We start from the raw sequence: 17,369 nt of genomic DNA on the forward strand, positions 1-17,369 counted from the left end.
CACCTTAGAACTTGTTAATTATTGTTTTTATGTTATTCCCTCCTGGTTTCTGCCCCTTTCTGTTCTGCTCTTTGCTTTGCCTGCCTACAATCCTTTATTCTCTCCTGAAGACTTGCAAGTTGCAAATAGAGCTGTTAAATCGGTGTGTCGATTAGGTTATGTCAACTGTGGTCTGTTCTTCTCGGGTTTAGTCGAGTCATAGTTTTGACAGCTTTGAATGCAAAGATGGTATATGGAACTTTTTATCATTATAATTACAAATTATGTAGAGTCTGTTCTGATTTATTGAGCTGAACTGAGCTGAATAGATTTGAAATAAATTGTTTATGAGAGAAGGAAATTAAGAACTGAACTGGTTAGAGCTGAAATTAAGCTAAGAACAGGCCCGTAGTCGCTCATAATTTATTCAAACTTAATCATATTCATTTGAAGCAACAATATGCGAGTGTATGATAAAAAAATTATACCGATATGTGTTGCTATTGAGTAATTATCAAAAGGACGTAAATTAAGCAATAATATACTCCGTAAAAAACTTGCATGTGACGGGGCAGTGGCAGCCATAACCAATTTGCCGTATTAAACTTGTCAACTAATCAAACAACTCAAATGAATTATATCCACTAAAAAACAGAGTTATCAACATGACTAATCACTTACCAAGGAGAGATTCATGTGATCCTACATCTCAGACAGCAAGGCCAGGCTATCAGTTATCAGCCTCTAAACAATAATATTGCTGCAGACTGCAGAGAGACAAATTACACCTTTTTATATAACGGCTTCTCTGCCAAATAATTCCTCCGGAAGATTATTGCCAAGTATGTGCAGACAAATTGCAGCTGTTACACGTTTTTAGTTGTATCATTCAAAACTCCTGAATGCTGATCAATGTAGGCTGATTCTAATATTAATGTGTTATGCCGCGTTACAATCCGGACTAGGGGCAGTGCCGTTAGCACTGGTTTTAGTACAGTTTGTGGTGAAAGATGCATTTTTCTCTTGATCATTGCTGACTCCTGTACTCTAAATTCTACATAGAACGGCGGCTTGTACAAGAAAAAAGCTCTGTAGGCATTTTTTGTAAGTTGGGAATTTTCTAAAATAATAGTCTCCTTGACATTAACCCTTGCAAGAACAACGTCCATCCTTGAAATGATGGAAACGCTGAGAATCTCTTAATAAAATTTCTCTACGACAAGCTTTTGACATGAACTTAGCTGTTTCATGGCATTCGTGGCAGACTTTTGAGTTCTTTGTGATACGTATGGTCTTCCCTGGTTCCAAATTCAACACTCCAAAGGCTGCAGCTGACATCTCGCTGTGTCCACAAAGAGATACTTCCTTCTTCACTTCCTCTGCATTACTCAATGTATATTTTGCTGTTTGAGAGACATTTTTGTTCTTCATCATAGTTCTTAGTTTTCTTAAGAGTGTGTCAATCTTTTTGAACTCTGGGTGTGCAGCAGGATTTCCTGCCAGAAAGATTTGAACCTTCTCCTTAACTACAATCCAGCTGCAAACCTTATTCTTTTTTAATCCGAGATGGCTAATTCTGTTCTTTAACCATTCAACCTTCTCCCATATTTTGGCATCTTCGTAAATATTTTCAAGCACATAGTATGCAGCATTATCTGGTTCAAGCTCAAAGATATGTTCTGCCACCTTCTCTGCTAGTTTGACATTATTGTGTACTCTGCAACCTTGAAGTAAAGCACCCCAAACAGCAGCTTCAGGCTTCAGTGGCATACTTTCGATGAATTTATATGCTTCTGTCAACCTACCAGCATTAGCAAGGAGATTAACCATGCAAATGTAATGCTCCAGTTTGGGCTCGATTTTACATTCCTCTGACATTATGAGGTAAAATCTTTTTCCTTCATCAAGCAATGCCGAGTGAACACAGGCATATAATACAGATGTGAAGCAATTCTCATCTGGTTCAATCCCTTCACTCCTCATCTCTTTAAAGGTGAAACTAGCTTCACTACCAAGTCCATGAATACAATATCCGGCAATCATTATGGTCCATGAGAACAAGTCCTTGCTAAGAATCCTATCAAATGCTAATCTTGCAAAGGCTAGACGCCCACACTTCACATACATGTCAACAAGTGCATTAGCAACATACTGATCAGAAAAATGCCCGTTCCTGAGCACATAGGCATGGATTTGTTTGCCCCTTTCCAAGTCGGCTAGGCTTGCAAAAGCGGGTAATATGCAAGCTATGGTTATACTATCGGGTTTCACTTCACGTTGCATTTGAAGAAATAAATTCAGAGCTTCATTGGGAAAGCCATTCTTTGAGTAACCACCAATCACAGTATTCCAGGATATTGTGTCTACCACAGGCAACTGACTGAATACTAATTCAGCATCCTCCATGCTTCCACATTTTATATACATGTTCATCAGAGCATTACAGACTGATAAATCTGACTGCATATTGTGCTTTTTGATATAATCATGTGCCTCCTTCCCATCATCCAACAATCCATTCGATGCACAAGCATTTAACACGGTAGTCATAGCAAAGGCATCAGGTCTAATACCCTTGTTTTTCATTTCATGAAACAGCTTCACAGCAGCATCAGAACGACCTTCTCGTGCATATGTACCCATCATGGAAGTCCATGACACAATATTTCGATCACCCATGTTTTCAAAGACTCTAATAGCACAATCTAAATAGCCACATTTCGAATACATATCAAGTAATGTGTTGTTTAAAGTCAGATCCTGATGAAAACCAGTTTTCACTGCATAACCATGAACCACTCTACCAAACCTAATAAGAGCAATATCTGCACAAGCTGCAAGAACACAAATCACCGTCGTTGAGTTGGGCAATGCACCAGCACAAATCATTTGCTGAAAGACCTCGATTGCCTTCCAAGGACATCCATTCGACGCATACCCACTAATCATAGAATTCCATGTTACAACATCTCGGTCAAGCAATTCATCAAACAGCTTCTGTGCACTTTCAACCCTCCCAAACTTGAAATAAAAACTAATAAGCGAGTTCACCATCACAGTATTACCACCTAAATGCAATTTCAACAAACACCCATGAGCCTTTTCACCTTCCTCCAAAAACCCTAATCCAGAAAAACACTTAAAAACACTAGAAAATGTATATGAATCAGGCTCAACACCAAACCCCTTCATCTTGTTATACAAATATACACCTTCCTTAAACTCGCCGGCTTTCGTATACTCCTTGATCAAAATATTCCACAAATAAACCTTCTCATTAGCAATTTCATCAAAGATTTTTCTACCCTCTACTAAATCTCCACAAGTTACATACATAAACACTAATTTTGCACCCAAAACACTGTCTGCCTGCCAACTGTTCGACGAAATGACTGAATGAACTCGACGACCCTCACGCAATAATTTATGCTCAGCACAACGTTGGATGACTAAACAATAAGTACTCAACTCCAATTCTGATGCTGGTGAACTACAGAGCAAATCTACAGCTTCTGAAAGCTTTCCTGCTTCGCAAAAATGCCGAATTTTGCGATTGCAATCGGTGAGTTCGGTTGACATTGCTTTATTCAGCACAACTGAGGTATTAACAGGGGTTGATAAGATTGAATTTGATGATTTTGGAATGTTAATTGAACTGGGTTTAGAGAATAAGTTAGGGTTATTGATATGATTGATGGCATTTTGTCTTTGATTTTGATGAGGAAGAAGAGAAACCCACAAGGTGTTTGTCATGGTTGACATGGCGGATAATGAGGGCGGGAAAATGTGGGGAAATTGAAAGTTTGTTAGTTGAGTGTTGATTTCAACATTGTAATTTGGGCAACTTTGTAGTGTATGAATTATACTAGGGGAAATATAATTATAGTGGAAGTAGTAAGAGAGAAAGAGAGGAGTTTGTCAATGTTCTCTACCTTACTATTCTATATGCTATCTCGATTCTACCCAACACTTTATCTAATCGAACACAAGTGTATTGTCTCGTGTTAGAGAAAAAAAATGAGCAAAAATGTATTGTATGTCCACGAGTTAACTGCACGGAAGTTTATTTGAATTTGTAATTGCACAAGAACTCTCCTCCTCTCTATTGGGTTGCCTAGACCCTTGTTAAGGAGCTCCCAATCAAAATAACATTTTTTTTTACCTTCTACGGCAACTCTATAGTATCTTAGGGCATATTCACATTTAATGAACTGAATTGATTGGAGCTGAATTGATTGGAGATAAACTGAACTGAACTAACCTGAGCGGAACTTAAATGAATATTTTATTAGAGAAGGAAATTAGATGTTGAACTGAACTGAACTGATTGGAGCTGAACTGAAATTAAGTAAGTGTTAGTAGACCCTTAATGTGTTCGGTTTTATAAGTAATAAATACTAGTACAAAATATAAAACTTCACAAAAAATAAATAAATAAATAAAATTGTAAATATTTTGGTCACATAAAAACTAAGTTGAAAAATTGAGGCTTACAGGCAGTGGAAAATCTCATCCGCTGAGAATGGAGGCAATTGCTCTCTCTGTCCTCAACAATCCCACTTCCTTATTCTTGGGAGGTATTAACCTTTTCTCTATCTCTATTTCAATCTTGTCTCTGCTTTTTCTTTCCTATTTAGTTTATGTATTAATAGTTCTTTGTGATTCTAAATTGGATGTCATGTGTCGATGAAAGACAATTATTTTACTTTATATCACTCCCTCCATTCGAAATTAATACAAGTACGTAATCACGATGATAAAGTAATCTGAACTAGTGTGATAGCATTTAAATTTGTAGTAGAAAATGATGCTATTTTGGGTTTTAATCTGATTGTAATTTGTAAATCCCTTCTTTATATCCTCTAGAACATCATAATGCCCAACAAAAAATAAAATTAATTTATATTTTGATTACATGAAATTTAAGGCTATTCAAATCAATTGTCATACCATTGATTAAATTGGAAAGTAAGAAGTTATAATATGATTAATAAATTTAAATGTCAACGAGTTTAGTTGGTTAAAGTCTTTGGAAAAATCGCTTGATCCAACTAGTTCTAGTCCGGTTTTGGACTATGCAACACCTTAATTTTAGCATTCTTGCCAAAACCATATGTTCCTAATGCCCCTTCACTAGACCACAATGGAGTATTTCTTTTAAGGGTGGGTGGAGAATTTGGTTTGTTTAATTTGGGTTGGTAATATTGTTAATTGAAATGAATTCACATAATTTCTGGTGTGAAAGGATGAAATTGTACCGTGATTCACCTGAAAGCTATGTTAAAGAACACAAGAAGGTATTGCAAATAACATCAGAGATGATTATATAGACGAGTTCCGAGTTCCATGCTTTTTACCATTTATATTATAAGTATGATTGTGCTTGCAGCTGTGTTAGCTTCAAAGATTATCTGTAGAGGCTGCAAATTCTGATTGGGGTTGTGGTTCAATAATGTACGCGTAATTGGGACTGAAAACTGAGTCATCATTTTTTGATGCAGCTTGTTATATTTGGCAGAGACTGTATGCAGATTACTGCCTGTTGCATCTTGCAAGACGCTATTATTTCATAATAAAAACTCGAGCATCAGAGCTTACACACCTAATTGGGGAGGTAATCTTTCCTTCAGGAAAAGTTTTTCAGGCAGAGCATTTGAAGAGGACGAGTTTAGAACACATATAACATCTGACAGCAAGTCCTCGGGAAGGGAAAGACTAATAGCGTTGTTGAAACGCATACAGATTGAAATCTCTGAAGGGGAATCAGGAAGTGGGGATAATAGCAAGAGTACCCAAACAATTGATGATGATTCTTCTGTTGAAACCTCAGTTTTGGAATTTCTTCAGCAATCAACCAGGGAAACAAAAGGTGAATTAGTTGTCATCTCAGCCTCTTTTCACTACTAGATAGGTATGCAAGTATTCACATGTAGTGTTACTCAGTAACATTGCCGGTGTATCTGCAGAATGCTTTTCTCGTATGTTATTTTGACTATCATAGCCTACTCTAGATAAATTGGATTGAATAATTGAATTGGTTTATGATAGATCAGATCTTACAAATTTAAACCTTACCAATCTGCTGCCAACGGCAAAATCTGAATAATATCTAACCTGTGAGTGTGCAAAATCTTCTCGTTTTGACAGTTGAGAGTTCAAAATTGAAGCATAGTGAAGAGCTCAATCTCAAGAAACAAACCGGTGAGGAGAAATCAATATATGTCCCAGAACTTCCTCCTACAAAGTTTACTCGTCCACCATCCAACTTCGTGAAGAAGTCTCCAATTCCATTGACAACAGCATTGCAAAGCAATGAAGTTGAGTTGAGTAACAAAGAGGAGTCAAGCTCAGAATCTGACCGAGAGTCTTTAAATGTTGAAGGAATGAAGCTCAGTGGACTCAAAGAGCTCGCCAAAGCACGGGGTATCAGAGGTTATTCCAAACTAAAGAAGAGTGAGCTTGTAAAACTGCTAAAGTCCTAGGTTGTAGTAATCAACAAAACGGAGTAAAGCTGACTTTGATGCTGATAAAAAATTATCAATCTTGGTTTTCGATCTAGCTTTCTCTGATTCTGTTCATACAGCCTCATTGTCATGCAACATTTGTTGCTCGAAATATTGGCTTTCTTTTGTACTAATACCTTTCTATTTGAAAGTGTATTCTTGTATTTATGTTCATTTGTTGATATGATAATTGGTTTTTTGTGTATCTTGGTGTTAAGCAGTTAAGGCTGATAAACAAATATAAATACCATTTGAATGTTTATGTCAATTAGTAACTGAGTGATGAAAATTATGTCATGTACAATTGTACTCTGTCTGAAACAGATTGGTCGAGCAAAGACTAAAGGTGTGTCCATTTCACCTTAATATCACTTATTTGAACTAACCTAAACTTACCGAATCTTGTTACCTCAAAGACTAAACAGCCAATCTTGTTACCGAATTTTGAATTTCAAATTTTAATTTCATTTTCAAAATGTATTATCCAAAATACTATATTTAGTTCCCTTTTTAAAAAAGAATATATGTTTTTTTTCATATTTTTTCACCAATTTTTAAAAAAAATTAATTATAATATTTATTTTAATGATTATTCTATGTACTTTTTATGAGGCTCTTTATACGACTATATAATGTTCTTTATAAAAAAAATAATTTTTATTCTCTAAAATTATTTCACCAAAAAATAACTTAAGATTTCGTTTTTAAATTTCAAATTTAAATTTTCGTTTTCAAAATTTTAGTTTTCAATTTTTTTTTTTATTTCGTTCATATTTTTCACCTTTAATATATATATAGTTAGAATGTTCATTTTAAGGTTGGTATATATAAATTTTTTGTGATGTTCTATATGTGATTTAATAATGTTCATTATTATAAAACATGATGTACTTTATAGTTGTTTGTAATGTACAATTATTTTTTAAAACTATCTCTTTTTCCTTATGCCCATAATTATATCGTATAATGATTTTTATTAGATTTTTTGATAGTTTATTTTAATTGTCCATGTTTTTTTTTTATTGTAATTGCAATGTACTTTCCCTAACATTTGTTTCAAAAAAAAAAAAAAATTGCAATGTACTTTTATCGTCACATAATGTTCATTGCTTATTGTGAAATGTTCTTTGAATTTTGTCTTTGGATCGTGGTAGGTATATATATAAGTTATGTTCATTACATAATATTATCATGTTCTTTAATAAAAATTACGGATGTTCTTTAGATCTGAAAAACAATCATCAATAGAGGAAATCTTAAAAGAATATATTCATCAACCTTCACAATCCTGATTTTAAAAAAATATATATGTAGTTAGTGATTATTAATATTAAAAAAATATATAGAGAATTAATAAATGATATATTATTAAAAAATACAAAATAAATCAAAGAACATCGAAGCAAAGAACATAAAAGATAAAAATAAAGAACATTCATATAATTGTTCAATAACTATAATGACGAACATAATTACAATTTATAAAGAACACCATCTTCAACATTTGACAAAATAAAAGAACATCATCTTCAACATTTGTCATATGGATCTCAAATTCATAAATATCAAAATTGAAAAAAAAAAAAACAACGATATTTTACAATAATCGTGCAAAATAATAACGAAATATAATCAACCTAATAAGCAAAATCCTGAAATTAAAATCATAACAAATAAAATCAAATTACCTTCTCCGATCCATCGATTACAATGTTATCATAATTTGCTCTGTATTTTTCTCTCTACAAAATTCTTTATAAACTTTATTCTCTCTTAATTCGAAATTGAAATATGGTGAAATTTAATTTTGAAAGTTATGTAAAAATGGAGAATATCACGTTAAATCCCATGAATTGTGGAAGAGATTGATTTTATATTTTTTTTAAAATAACAAACTGACAGCTTGCAAATAAAATGTAAAATGCATCATTTAACACTAGGTGTACCATGAGCATGGTACACCCTGGTGTACTATACAATTTTCACTAAATAGCCGGTGTGTTCTAAGACTAAACGGAGTAGACCTTGTTATTAGCTATTAAATGAACTTGGATATCATTTATTTAGTCACGTTCTCACATTTTAGTAGTAAATTGAACTTGAGTAACCTTTATCGGTCTTATCAGAACTTATATTACGAGTATATGAACTTATCTTCCTTATACCTCCCTTCCTCCAATAACCTTACAAAAAGAGAGGCACCTATCTAAGTTCATTTTATGGTTAATACGTTCGACTAGAGTGATAATAAGTAAATCAGTGAGATTTGAGAATGGTGCCACATCTCTGTGTTATTTCAAGCAAGAACAATGAAGGATTAGTGATAGTGAATAGATAGTTAATCTTAGCTTATAATGCACTTTTGTAAGAGTTTATTTCTACCTTCTACATGGAATAATAAAGCATCATAAATTCGTAATACTGCTTTTGGATGCAAAGAAAAAGGCGATATGAATTAAGCTACTAATCCAAAACAATTGACAAATTCTTTCTATAGAATCAACACTCTTACAGAGTATTGTAGGAAGTTATGCAAGAATACAAGGATTTATTGATCTTTCATTACACTTCATATGTACAATGGCTTTATCCCTTAATTGTAAACGTCTATAAAGTAGTAATTCTGTCAATCAAGGGAGAGCAAGGAACGAGTCACTTCGTGCAGGAAAGTGGCATGGCACCCGGTGTAGGATCGTGAGCCCAGAGTCATGCAGTATACTAGATCAAGTTCTTAAGACATTGGTGATTTGGTGTGCAACAATATTCACATCTCAGTCAGGCATGTATATTTTTGATGATACCGCGAGCAGTATAGAGTAACCCCGAATCATGGGTTCAAATACCATCTATACCACTATACAGTTAAAATCACAACCTGCTGTTGTTCATAAATCCAAAGCACCCATTACAAATATCTGAATGTATGCTTAAGCTTAAACTCTCATATCTCAGAAGTAAAAAATGTGTGTGTGTGAATAAATGCTCCAATACTTCACCACGTTCCTTCACCAAAATCTTAGCCATTAGTCGGCTAGGAAAGAAGAAATTATTTGGTTAAGAAGAAGAAAAAATGTACATACTCAGAACATATTAATGCGGAAAAACCATGGCACAACAAACGCGATGACCAAGCATGCCATGAGAAAGTTACACAACGGTTGTCCTTGCCAGCATCCTTCTGCACCCATGTTTGATGAATCGGTTGCATTGGCATTTATTCTGCTGTCTTTCCACTCCTCCATGAAGCTCTCGTTCCCCACCCCTCGTACATTGTTTGCCATCTCCCCACATATTTCACATATCCTACACAATGACAAAGGCATTTCAAAAAACATCAAGTTTCAACAAGTCTAGTATAGCTCAAGGAGGGCAAAGATATACCGGCAACTACATTAATGCAGATATCTTACATTGATTGGATTTTAAACAATATCTGACTATTATCATATTTGATTAAGTATAATTACATATAAAAGTCATCAACAAATATTGCCAATATTGTCCCAACTCTCAACACAAGCAAAAACCAGGTGTTGCCGTGTTGGGATGCCTTGTATCAGGCCTTAGAGTAAATTGTAGGTTATCCAATTGTAGTACTGTAATACTTGTAATACGACTTGTAACACGACAAAACATACCGAGGGGCACAGAAGGTACCATTTTTTGTTGTAGGAAGGAGATACTTTGGAACTACTACTTTCAGTGTATTGAGACCAAAGATAGAAAGGTGATTTTTCTCAAGAAAACTACTACTCATGAAAACAACATGTTCTGTTGTGTGGTTGATCAACTTTTAAGAATTCCGAAGTTGTTACGCAACATAATACTCATAAGAGCGTGATAAGTTGCTTATACAAAGAGGTATGCAAGTGGAACTTCCAATACTTTTCAAACACAGAACACACATCTATTCATGAGAAAGCAAAGCAACAACTTTGTGATAAAAAGGGATGTCATTTAATCATTTCATCTACTACATGTTCACGGTTTTCCAGCTTTCATATGAAAACTTTAATTTATTTGGACTATCAACTTTTTTACTATGTTGACTTTAATGTCCTAATTAATAAGCAAAATAACATGTATGAGTTATTCTGGATAAATCTACGACGTCCCCGTCTAGAACAGACCATTGACATGCTTTCAAAGGTTCCAAAAGGATAAACCTTAAACACTTCTATTCAAACACTAAATATGCTTTATAAATGATAACATGAAGGTTTGGTATGTGAAAGTATTTATCTTCAAATAGAGATGCACTAGTTGTTTAGACCCGGTTCAAAGTTGGTTCACGCCTAATTTGGTTTGGATCTTATTCAAGTGATCAGTCATTCGATATAATTTCAATTTTAGTTAAGGTCGAAATGAAATTATCTAATTTCATGTCCATTATGAATATGACTTAGGATGAATCCTATTATCTTCAAATTCTATACTTTTTGACTAATAATCTTCAATAGATTACAAAAAGTAAAAGGTGCATCTACAATTATAGATCTAATAAAAAGTAAAATTAAAGGTGCATCTACAATTCAATAGATTATATTGATCATTTGCAATTAGTCAAAAGTGAGATTAAAAGCCAGAAATATAGTTTTAAATTAATCTTAACCAAATTGTTCTAATATGGAGTATCAGTTTTGTTGACTAAACACTTCAACTTGTAAAAGTAGTATCAATAAAGCTACATACAATAATCTTGTATGTTACTCTCAAGGTCCATCAAAGTGACAACTTGTTAGTTATTTACAAACATCAAAAGTTGAATTTCAAACTCAAACACTAAACAAACTCGAACGTATTTTACAAACAATCAACAATTGATTTTACCAAGCATATCATCGCCGTAAACACCAAACAGTAATGATAGACTCGATACAGGTCATTAATACTCCACATAAAACAAAGCAAAATAGTCAACTACTAATAATCACAAGTTAAATGTCAAACAGTACCAACATTGCATACTCAAAAGTAAATAGATTTACCAATGCAAACATGTTATCAATTGAAAAGGTCAAGTTTGAAACAACAAACACAAACACATACTAAATCAAGTGAAGAAACAAGGACATTACAAGTACAAATTAAAAAACAAGACCAAAAAAAAAAAGGACAAATTTAGAGAAGAAGCAATCAGAATCACCTGTTTCCTTTGAGCTTGAACCAAGCCTCAGCACAATAAAAATGAGCAACACTAAGTTCACCTTTACAACCACAACCAAGCATTATAAGATCAGTTTTCGCCGCGAAAAGCGGCAACTTCCATGGTTGCTCAGAACTCAAATGACAAATTCTACACAACAATTCACCATCACAAACTTCTCCATCTCCGCATTTTACATCAGCAACAACCCATGGATTTTTCTTATCTTTATTTTCTGAAACCTTTGTTTCACTCACAATTCCTGTTGCACAACTCTCCCCTGAATTACTTGATCTGTTTTCAGAGTTTCTGACAACATCATCAACAACAACAACTACTACACCAACTGGTTCCTGTGAACAACTCAAATCTTGTGAATTTTCCTGTATTGCAATAACTGTTTCTGAGACTCTTGTATCATTGATTGAAGAACCTGAATTTTGTTTCTCAATTTCTTGAAGCTCAACAACAGTTTCTTCTACACTCATAATTTATACTTTTCAAAACCCAAAAAAATAAAAATAAAATAAAATAAAAAATTATCTTGAATCGCTAAATTTCACAAAACCCATCATTTTTTTTCGTTACCAATTTACATAAAATGCAAAACTTTTACCAAAAACAGAGCAGCTCATTCTAATTAACTTATAAAAACCCAAAATTCTAAACTGTGACAAATTTAAAACAAATAATAATAAAAAAAATTTGTGTAAAAATTATTGGATTATTAAAATTTGAAAGAGCAAATTTAAAACAAATAATAATAAAAAAAATTGTGTGAAATTTATTGGATTATTAAAAGTGTTGAAAGGAACTCTGTTTTAGAAATGTAATGTAAATTTTCTCTGTTTCTCTCTCCTCTGTTTTGTGACTCTGCCTTGACCTAGGATTTTAAGCATAAAAATATTGGTTTTAATTTTTTTTTTTTTTTTATTATTTTATTAGGGATTTAATGGAAGTTTTTATGAGAAGGAAGGATAAGAAAGAAATCAAACGAATACTCTAAAATGGTAAAAGAAAAAGGTATGGATCCAATCACGGATTCAAGACTTTTTTTTTCCTTTTTTTTTTTTTTTTTTTTTTTTTGGTGTTTAGCTATAATCATAAAAAAATAAATAAAATAAAAATTAAAAAAAAAAACGGAATTTTGATTTTAAATTTTAAATATAATTATTAAGATAAAAAATACCGAAAATTAAGATGCTAGTGTTTCAAAAAAAAATTAAGATGCTTAATTGGGATGGGTTAATTTTTTTTTTTTTTTTTTAACTTCAATTTTCTTATTTGTATGAAACAAAAATTCAAGATTTAAAATTTTCTATTTAAACAAATTACTCGGAGGACAAAAACTTTTTAAAGATAATTAATGTGATTAGAAGACTATGGAATATAATTTGAAGTTAAATTAATACCATTATAGGAGTTTTATGGATCTTGTGAGTTGTGAGTTGAGTTGTTACATCAATCAAAAGGGAGTTGCTAATATTTTATATTCATATGGTAATTTATGGTTGATGATCTTCCACAAATATTTTAAGGTTTATATTATATAAGTAGAACTATTTAATAAAAAAAAAGGTGGGTCCACCATGTGAGAAATTTATGTTTCAACGGTGATTCTGTCCACAACTTGGTGTATGGATGTCGAATCCCAATAAACCTGTAAATAGATATTTTAATTTAGGAGGTTTTAAGCATTAATAATTTTTAAAAATAAGCACTTAATTGAGTTAATTCACTAAATTTAAATTAATTTTAGTGTAATGATATATGTAGCCTAGGGTCATGTATAAGCATTAAATATAGTTCCTAAAATGGAATTAAGAGTTTGTTCACATTTACTTAATTTCAGTTCAGTTCAGCTCCAATCAGTTCAGTTCAACTCTTAATTTTTCTCTCTCATAAAATATTCATTTCAGCTCAGTTCAGTTCAGTTCAGCTCAGCTCCAATCAGTTCAATTCAGTTTAGCTCCAATCAGTCCAGTTCAGTTCAATTCAGTTTAGCTCCAATCAGTCCAGTTCAGTTCAGTTCAGTTCAGTTAGTTCAGTTCAGTTCAGTAAATGTGAACAGGCTCTAAGTTAGGAATAATGTTAATCTTTTCCCATTATTTCTTTTTTTTTTTAGCTTCTTATACTGTTATACAAGTGTTATGTATATCCTTTTCCTTAATTTTAAGGCAAAAGTCGTCTTGATAGCACCAATTATGGATTGTGTGCACCCAATATAGACCTGGAAAAAAGGTCGTTCGGGTCAAATGTAGATCGGGTCAATTTCGGGTTGAGTCATTTTTGGATCAAGTATGTCAGATCAGGTTATGTTAATAATTTTATATTTTATTTTTGCTATAATAAGAACTATCAATTCAGTTTATGAGATTGGCTACAGTTGAAGATGAACAATTATTTGAGTTATTTTGGCACAAGACATTTTTAGTTCAATTATAAGGTAATTTTAGTTCGGGTCATTTTGGGTCAATTTTGGGTCGGGCCATTTCGGGTTTGGGTCACCTTCGGGTCGGTCGTTGCGGGTATCAGGTCAGGATCGGGTCAACTCCATTTTTTTGGATCAGGTCGAATCAGGTCAATTTCGGGTCATTTTCGAGTCATCAAATCTAGGTCAAAATTGCCAAGTCTAACCCAATAACACAATCTTAGATGGTTGCAACTCACACCATGAACTATAAGCTTGGGCATAGTCCAGAACACAAATTATGAAATTGTTGCAATAATGACCTATATGAAATGACACAATTGACTATTTTATTTCACATATGATGATCTATCTATGTCATTTGATCATTTCATGAACTACCTGGACATATGTGCGAGAAATAACATACTACTCCAATGTTTATTACTACCTCCAACTTTTTAAGTTGCAATTTTGAGGTATAATTTGAGAGATAAAATATATCAAAGTTGTAACTAAAAAAAATCGGAGATAGTAGAAGAAATAGTATTGTATGCTCCCTCCGTTTAAATACTTGCTCCATTTCTCCATGTGTGGAATTTTAGGAGAAATTGAAGAAAGTACTCTCTTCGTTTTTAAATACTAGCTCCATTTCTCCATGCGCGGAGTTTTAGGAGAAATTGGATAAAGTAATAAAATAGAGTAAACTACACAACTACTCCCTAAACTTTGCACAAAGTTGCAGATCACTCACTAAACTTTCAAAAGTTGCAAATCACTCACTCACTTGAGGTTTGACCTTCAATAACAGGTAAAATGCAAGAACTCCCTAAACTTTCAGACAACTCCCTAAACTTCCTCAAATGATTTTTAATTAGCTAGTCATTACAAAAACAATAACAATAATAATAATAATAATAATAATAATAATAATAATAATAATAGTAATAGTAATAGTAATAGTAATAGTAATAGTAATAGTAATAGTAATAGTAATAGTAGTAGTAGTAGTAGTAATAATAATAATTATAATAATAGTAATAATAATAATAATAATTATTATTATTATTATAATTATAATTATAATAATAATAATAATAATTATTATTATTATTATTATTATTAAAAAACGATTATTATGTAATAAAATTCTAACAACAGCTATATATATACTCCAACAACTATAGTTCAATATTTTTGGTTTTTTAATTTTTTTTTGTTGTTGTTGTTTTAGTTAGAATATTTTATAGCCACGTACTAATATAAGTAAACAACCGCGTGCTATTAAGCAATCTTAATTTCAACATCACAAAAAAATTCTAAACTTTTTTTCTCGATCATGTTCATTTCACAAAATTTGGAACTTTAAGTATTTTTTTTAATAAACGCACGCAACTGCAAATTCATACGACAATGAGAGTTTTTTTTTTATAAGGAGGCGATAAGGGATTTTTAGTACTAGGTTCTCTACTAAAGTCAATTATAAATTTTGTTGAGTTTAATGTGTATAATAAATCAAACATTCAAACATTTTTTTTTTTTTTGAAGAAAAGACAACCAAACTAATTAATATGTGATATATAATGGCACACAATGAATATGCTCATCTTGTTCGAAGAACAATGATTCCTAATTGTTTGATTTGGTAAATCATTCTTTCTACTCTGATGTTAATTGGATCATCTAATTTTATTTTATTTTTTAAAAAAAAAACAAAAAAAACGAACCAAACTAGTGCAAAGGAAAAAATGAAAAAATAATTTTTTTTTCCAAGTCAAAAATTTAGTTAGTTCCCATTAGCTTACAAATGTATGATTAGATTGTTAAATTAAAAAATTATTTTTAAAAATTATCAAAGTTTAGGGAGTTTACCTATTAGTATAATAGTTTAGGCAAAGTTTAGGGAGTTAACCTGCTATATCAGGTTACTACCTGAAAAATGACCTCCAGCCACCTGAGTAGTGAGTAAATTGCAACTTTTAAGAGTTTAGTGAGTAAAGTGCAACATTTGGCTAAGTTTAGGGAGTAGTTGTAAGCTTTACTCTAATAAAATATAAAAGTAGTGGGGTTGGTGAAAGAATAAAAAATTGTAAAAAATCAAAAGTAGTGGAGAGAATTAAAGGAGAGAGAATATAGAATTAATATTGTTGGGTCCACTTGGTGAGAGAAAGTAATTAAATATTGTAAAAGTTTTCCAAATAAGGAAATGGAGCAAGTATTTAAAAACGGTCGGAAAAGAAAAGTGGAGCAAGTATTTAAAAACGGAGGGAGTAATAAAATATGGATGTTGTGGGGTAAGTGGAAGAATAAAAAATTGTAAAAAGCAAAAATAATGGAGAGAATAGGAGGAGAGAGAATATGAAATTAATAAAATATGATTTATATAGGGTTCACTAAGTGAGAGAAATGAATTAAATACTATTAAAGCTTTTTCAATAAGGAAATGAAGCAAATATTTAAAAATGGCAGAAAAAAGAAAGTAGAGCAAGTATTAAAAAACGGAGGGAGTATTTATTTCATCTCTAATGTTATTTGTGTCTTTTCATACACCCAAACTTATAGTACATGATGCCGGTTGCATCCATTTAGATGCACCCAAACCATAGATGATATTATTGAGGTCAATTTTTCCTTTTAACACCATAAAAGGAAAAATTAGAAAATGACATCATAATTTTCTCAAAAATTTGATAATAACACTATAAATCTCAAATTTTTATTACTCCATCCGTCCCCTTTTGATAGTCACTTTTGGTAGAAAATCACGAGAATTAATAAAAATAAATAAGAAGTAGCAAAAGTATATTGAAAAAGTAAATTTACATTGGGTATGCAAAAAAGTAGAGAGATAAAATAATTAAAGTATATGGGAAAATTAAATTTGCACAAATATTTTTGCAACTGAGAGAGAATTTTGGTAAAAAAAAAAAATATATATTAATGGTACTTGAAAAGGCAAATGTGACTAACATTTTGGGTCACCAAAAATGGCATAAGTGACTATCAAAAGGGGACGGAGGGAGTATAACACAAGAGGAAAGCCCATAAATTAGATTTCACAACTATCTAACGGATTCTTGGATAGAATCCGTTAGTGGGGCCCACTCTAAACACATGTCCTTCATTGATTGGTTTTTTAAAAAAATTAAAATTTTAAATAAAAACAAATAAAACCCTAATCCCTAACCTAATCCAGCCACCACCTGAACCACCTGCCCCCAGTCATCGACAGCCCAAATCCAGCCGCCGGAACCCCGTGACCCTGCTAAAACTACCGACTTCACCACTTCTCCCATTCACCCTCTCCGAAAATCACCCTAGCCCCCACAAC

General features: G+C 32.2%; 2 protein-coding genes and 1 pseudogene across 3 annotated transcripts; 1 reads left to right on the forward strand and 2 right to left on the reverse strand.

Annotated features, from left to right (window-relative positions):
* Positions 1 to 710: 710 nt before the first annotated feature.
* On the reverse strand, positions 711 to 3,890 carry LOC145635074 (pentatricopeptide repeat-containing protein DOT4, chloroplastic pseudogene; annotated as a pseudogene).
* Positions 3,891 to 4,418: 528 nt separating this feature from the next.
* On the forward strand, positions 4,419 to 6,687 carry LOC145635075 (uncharacterized). 2 transcript variants are annotated; one of them, XM_081686365.1, is made up of 4 exons: positions 4,440 to 4,556; positions 5,481 to 5,593; positions 5,722 to 5,848; positions 6,127 to 6,687. In XM_081686365.1, the coding sequence occupies exons 1-4, from the start codon at positions 4,502 to 4,504 to the stop codon at positions 6,459 to 6,461; spliced, it is 630 nt and encodes a 209-aa protein (XP_081542491.1). In that variant the 5' UTR covers positions 4,440 to 4,501; the 3' UTR covers positions 6,462 to 6,687. The 2 variants fall into 2 exon arrangements, with proteins under 2 accessions (XP_081542490.1, XP_081542491.1); XM_081686364.1 differs by having other exon boundaries at positions 4,419 to 4,556; positions 5,498 to 5,848.
* Positions 6,688 to 8,946: 2,259 nt separating this feature from the next.
* LOC145636201 (uncharacterized) lies at positions 8,947 to 12,620 on the reverse strand. Its single transcript, XM_081687693.1, has 2 exons — positions 11,629 to 12,620; positions 8,947 to 9,785 (listed from the first exon to the last, which is right to left on the reverse strand). Exons 1-2 carry the CDS (start codon positions 12,114 to 12,116, stop codon positions 9,563 to 9,565), a joined length of 711 nt encoding a protein of 236 aa, XP_081543819.1. The 5' UTR covers positions 12,117 to 12,620; the 3' UTR covers positions 8,947 to 9,562.
* Between the last annotated feature and the right edge of the window lie 4,749 nt (positions 12,621 to 17,369).

Source organism: Chenopodium album, chromosome 6 (genome assembly GCF_948465745.1).
Source record: "Chenopodium album chromosome 6, dcCheAlbu1.1, whole genome shotgun sequence".
In the NCBI taxonomy this organism is placed as follows: domain Eukaryota; kingdom Viridiplantae; phylum Streptophyta; class Magnoliopsida; order Caryophyllales; family Amaranthaceae; genus Chenopodium; species Chenopodium album.

Excerpts from the sequence above, each read along its gene's own strand:
- LOC145635075 (XM_081686364.1), top strand. The coding sequence starts at position 4,502 with ATGGAGGCAATTGCTCTCTCTGTCCTCAACAATCCCACTTCCTTATTC. Across the intron at positions 4,557-5,497 it reads CACTTCCTTATTCTTGGGAG|AGACTGTATGCAGATTACTG; the intron begins GTATTAACCTTT and ends TATATTTGGCAG. Across the intron at positions 5,849-6,126 it reads ATCAACCAGGGAAACAAAAG|TTGAGAGTTCAAAATTGAAG; the intron begins GTGAATTAGTTG and ends TCGTTTTGACAG.
- LOC145636201 (XM_081687693.1), bottom strand. The coding sequence starts at position 12,116 with ATGAGTGTAGAAGAAACTGTTGTTGAGCTTCAAGAAATTGAGAAACAA. Across the intron at positions 9,786-11,628 it reads TTCAAGCTCAAAGGAAACAG|GATATGTGAAATATGTGGGG; the intron begins GTGATTCTGATT and ends GTCATTGTGTAG.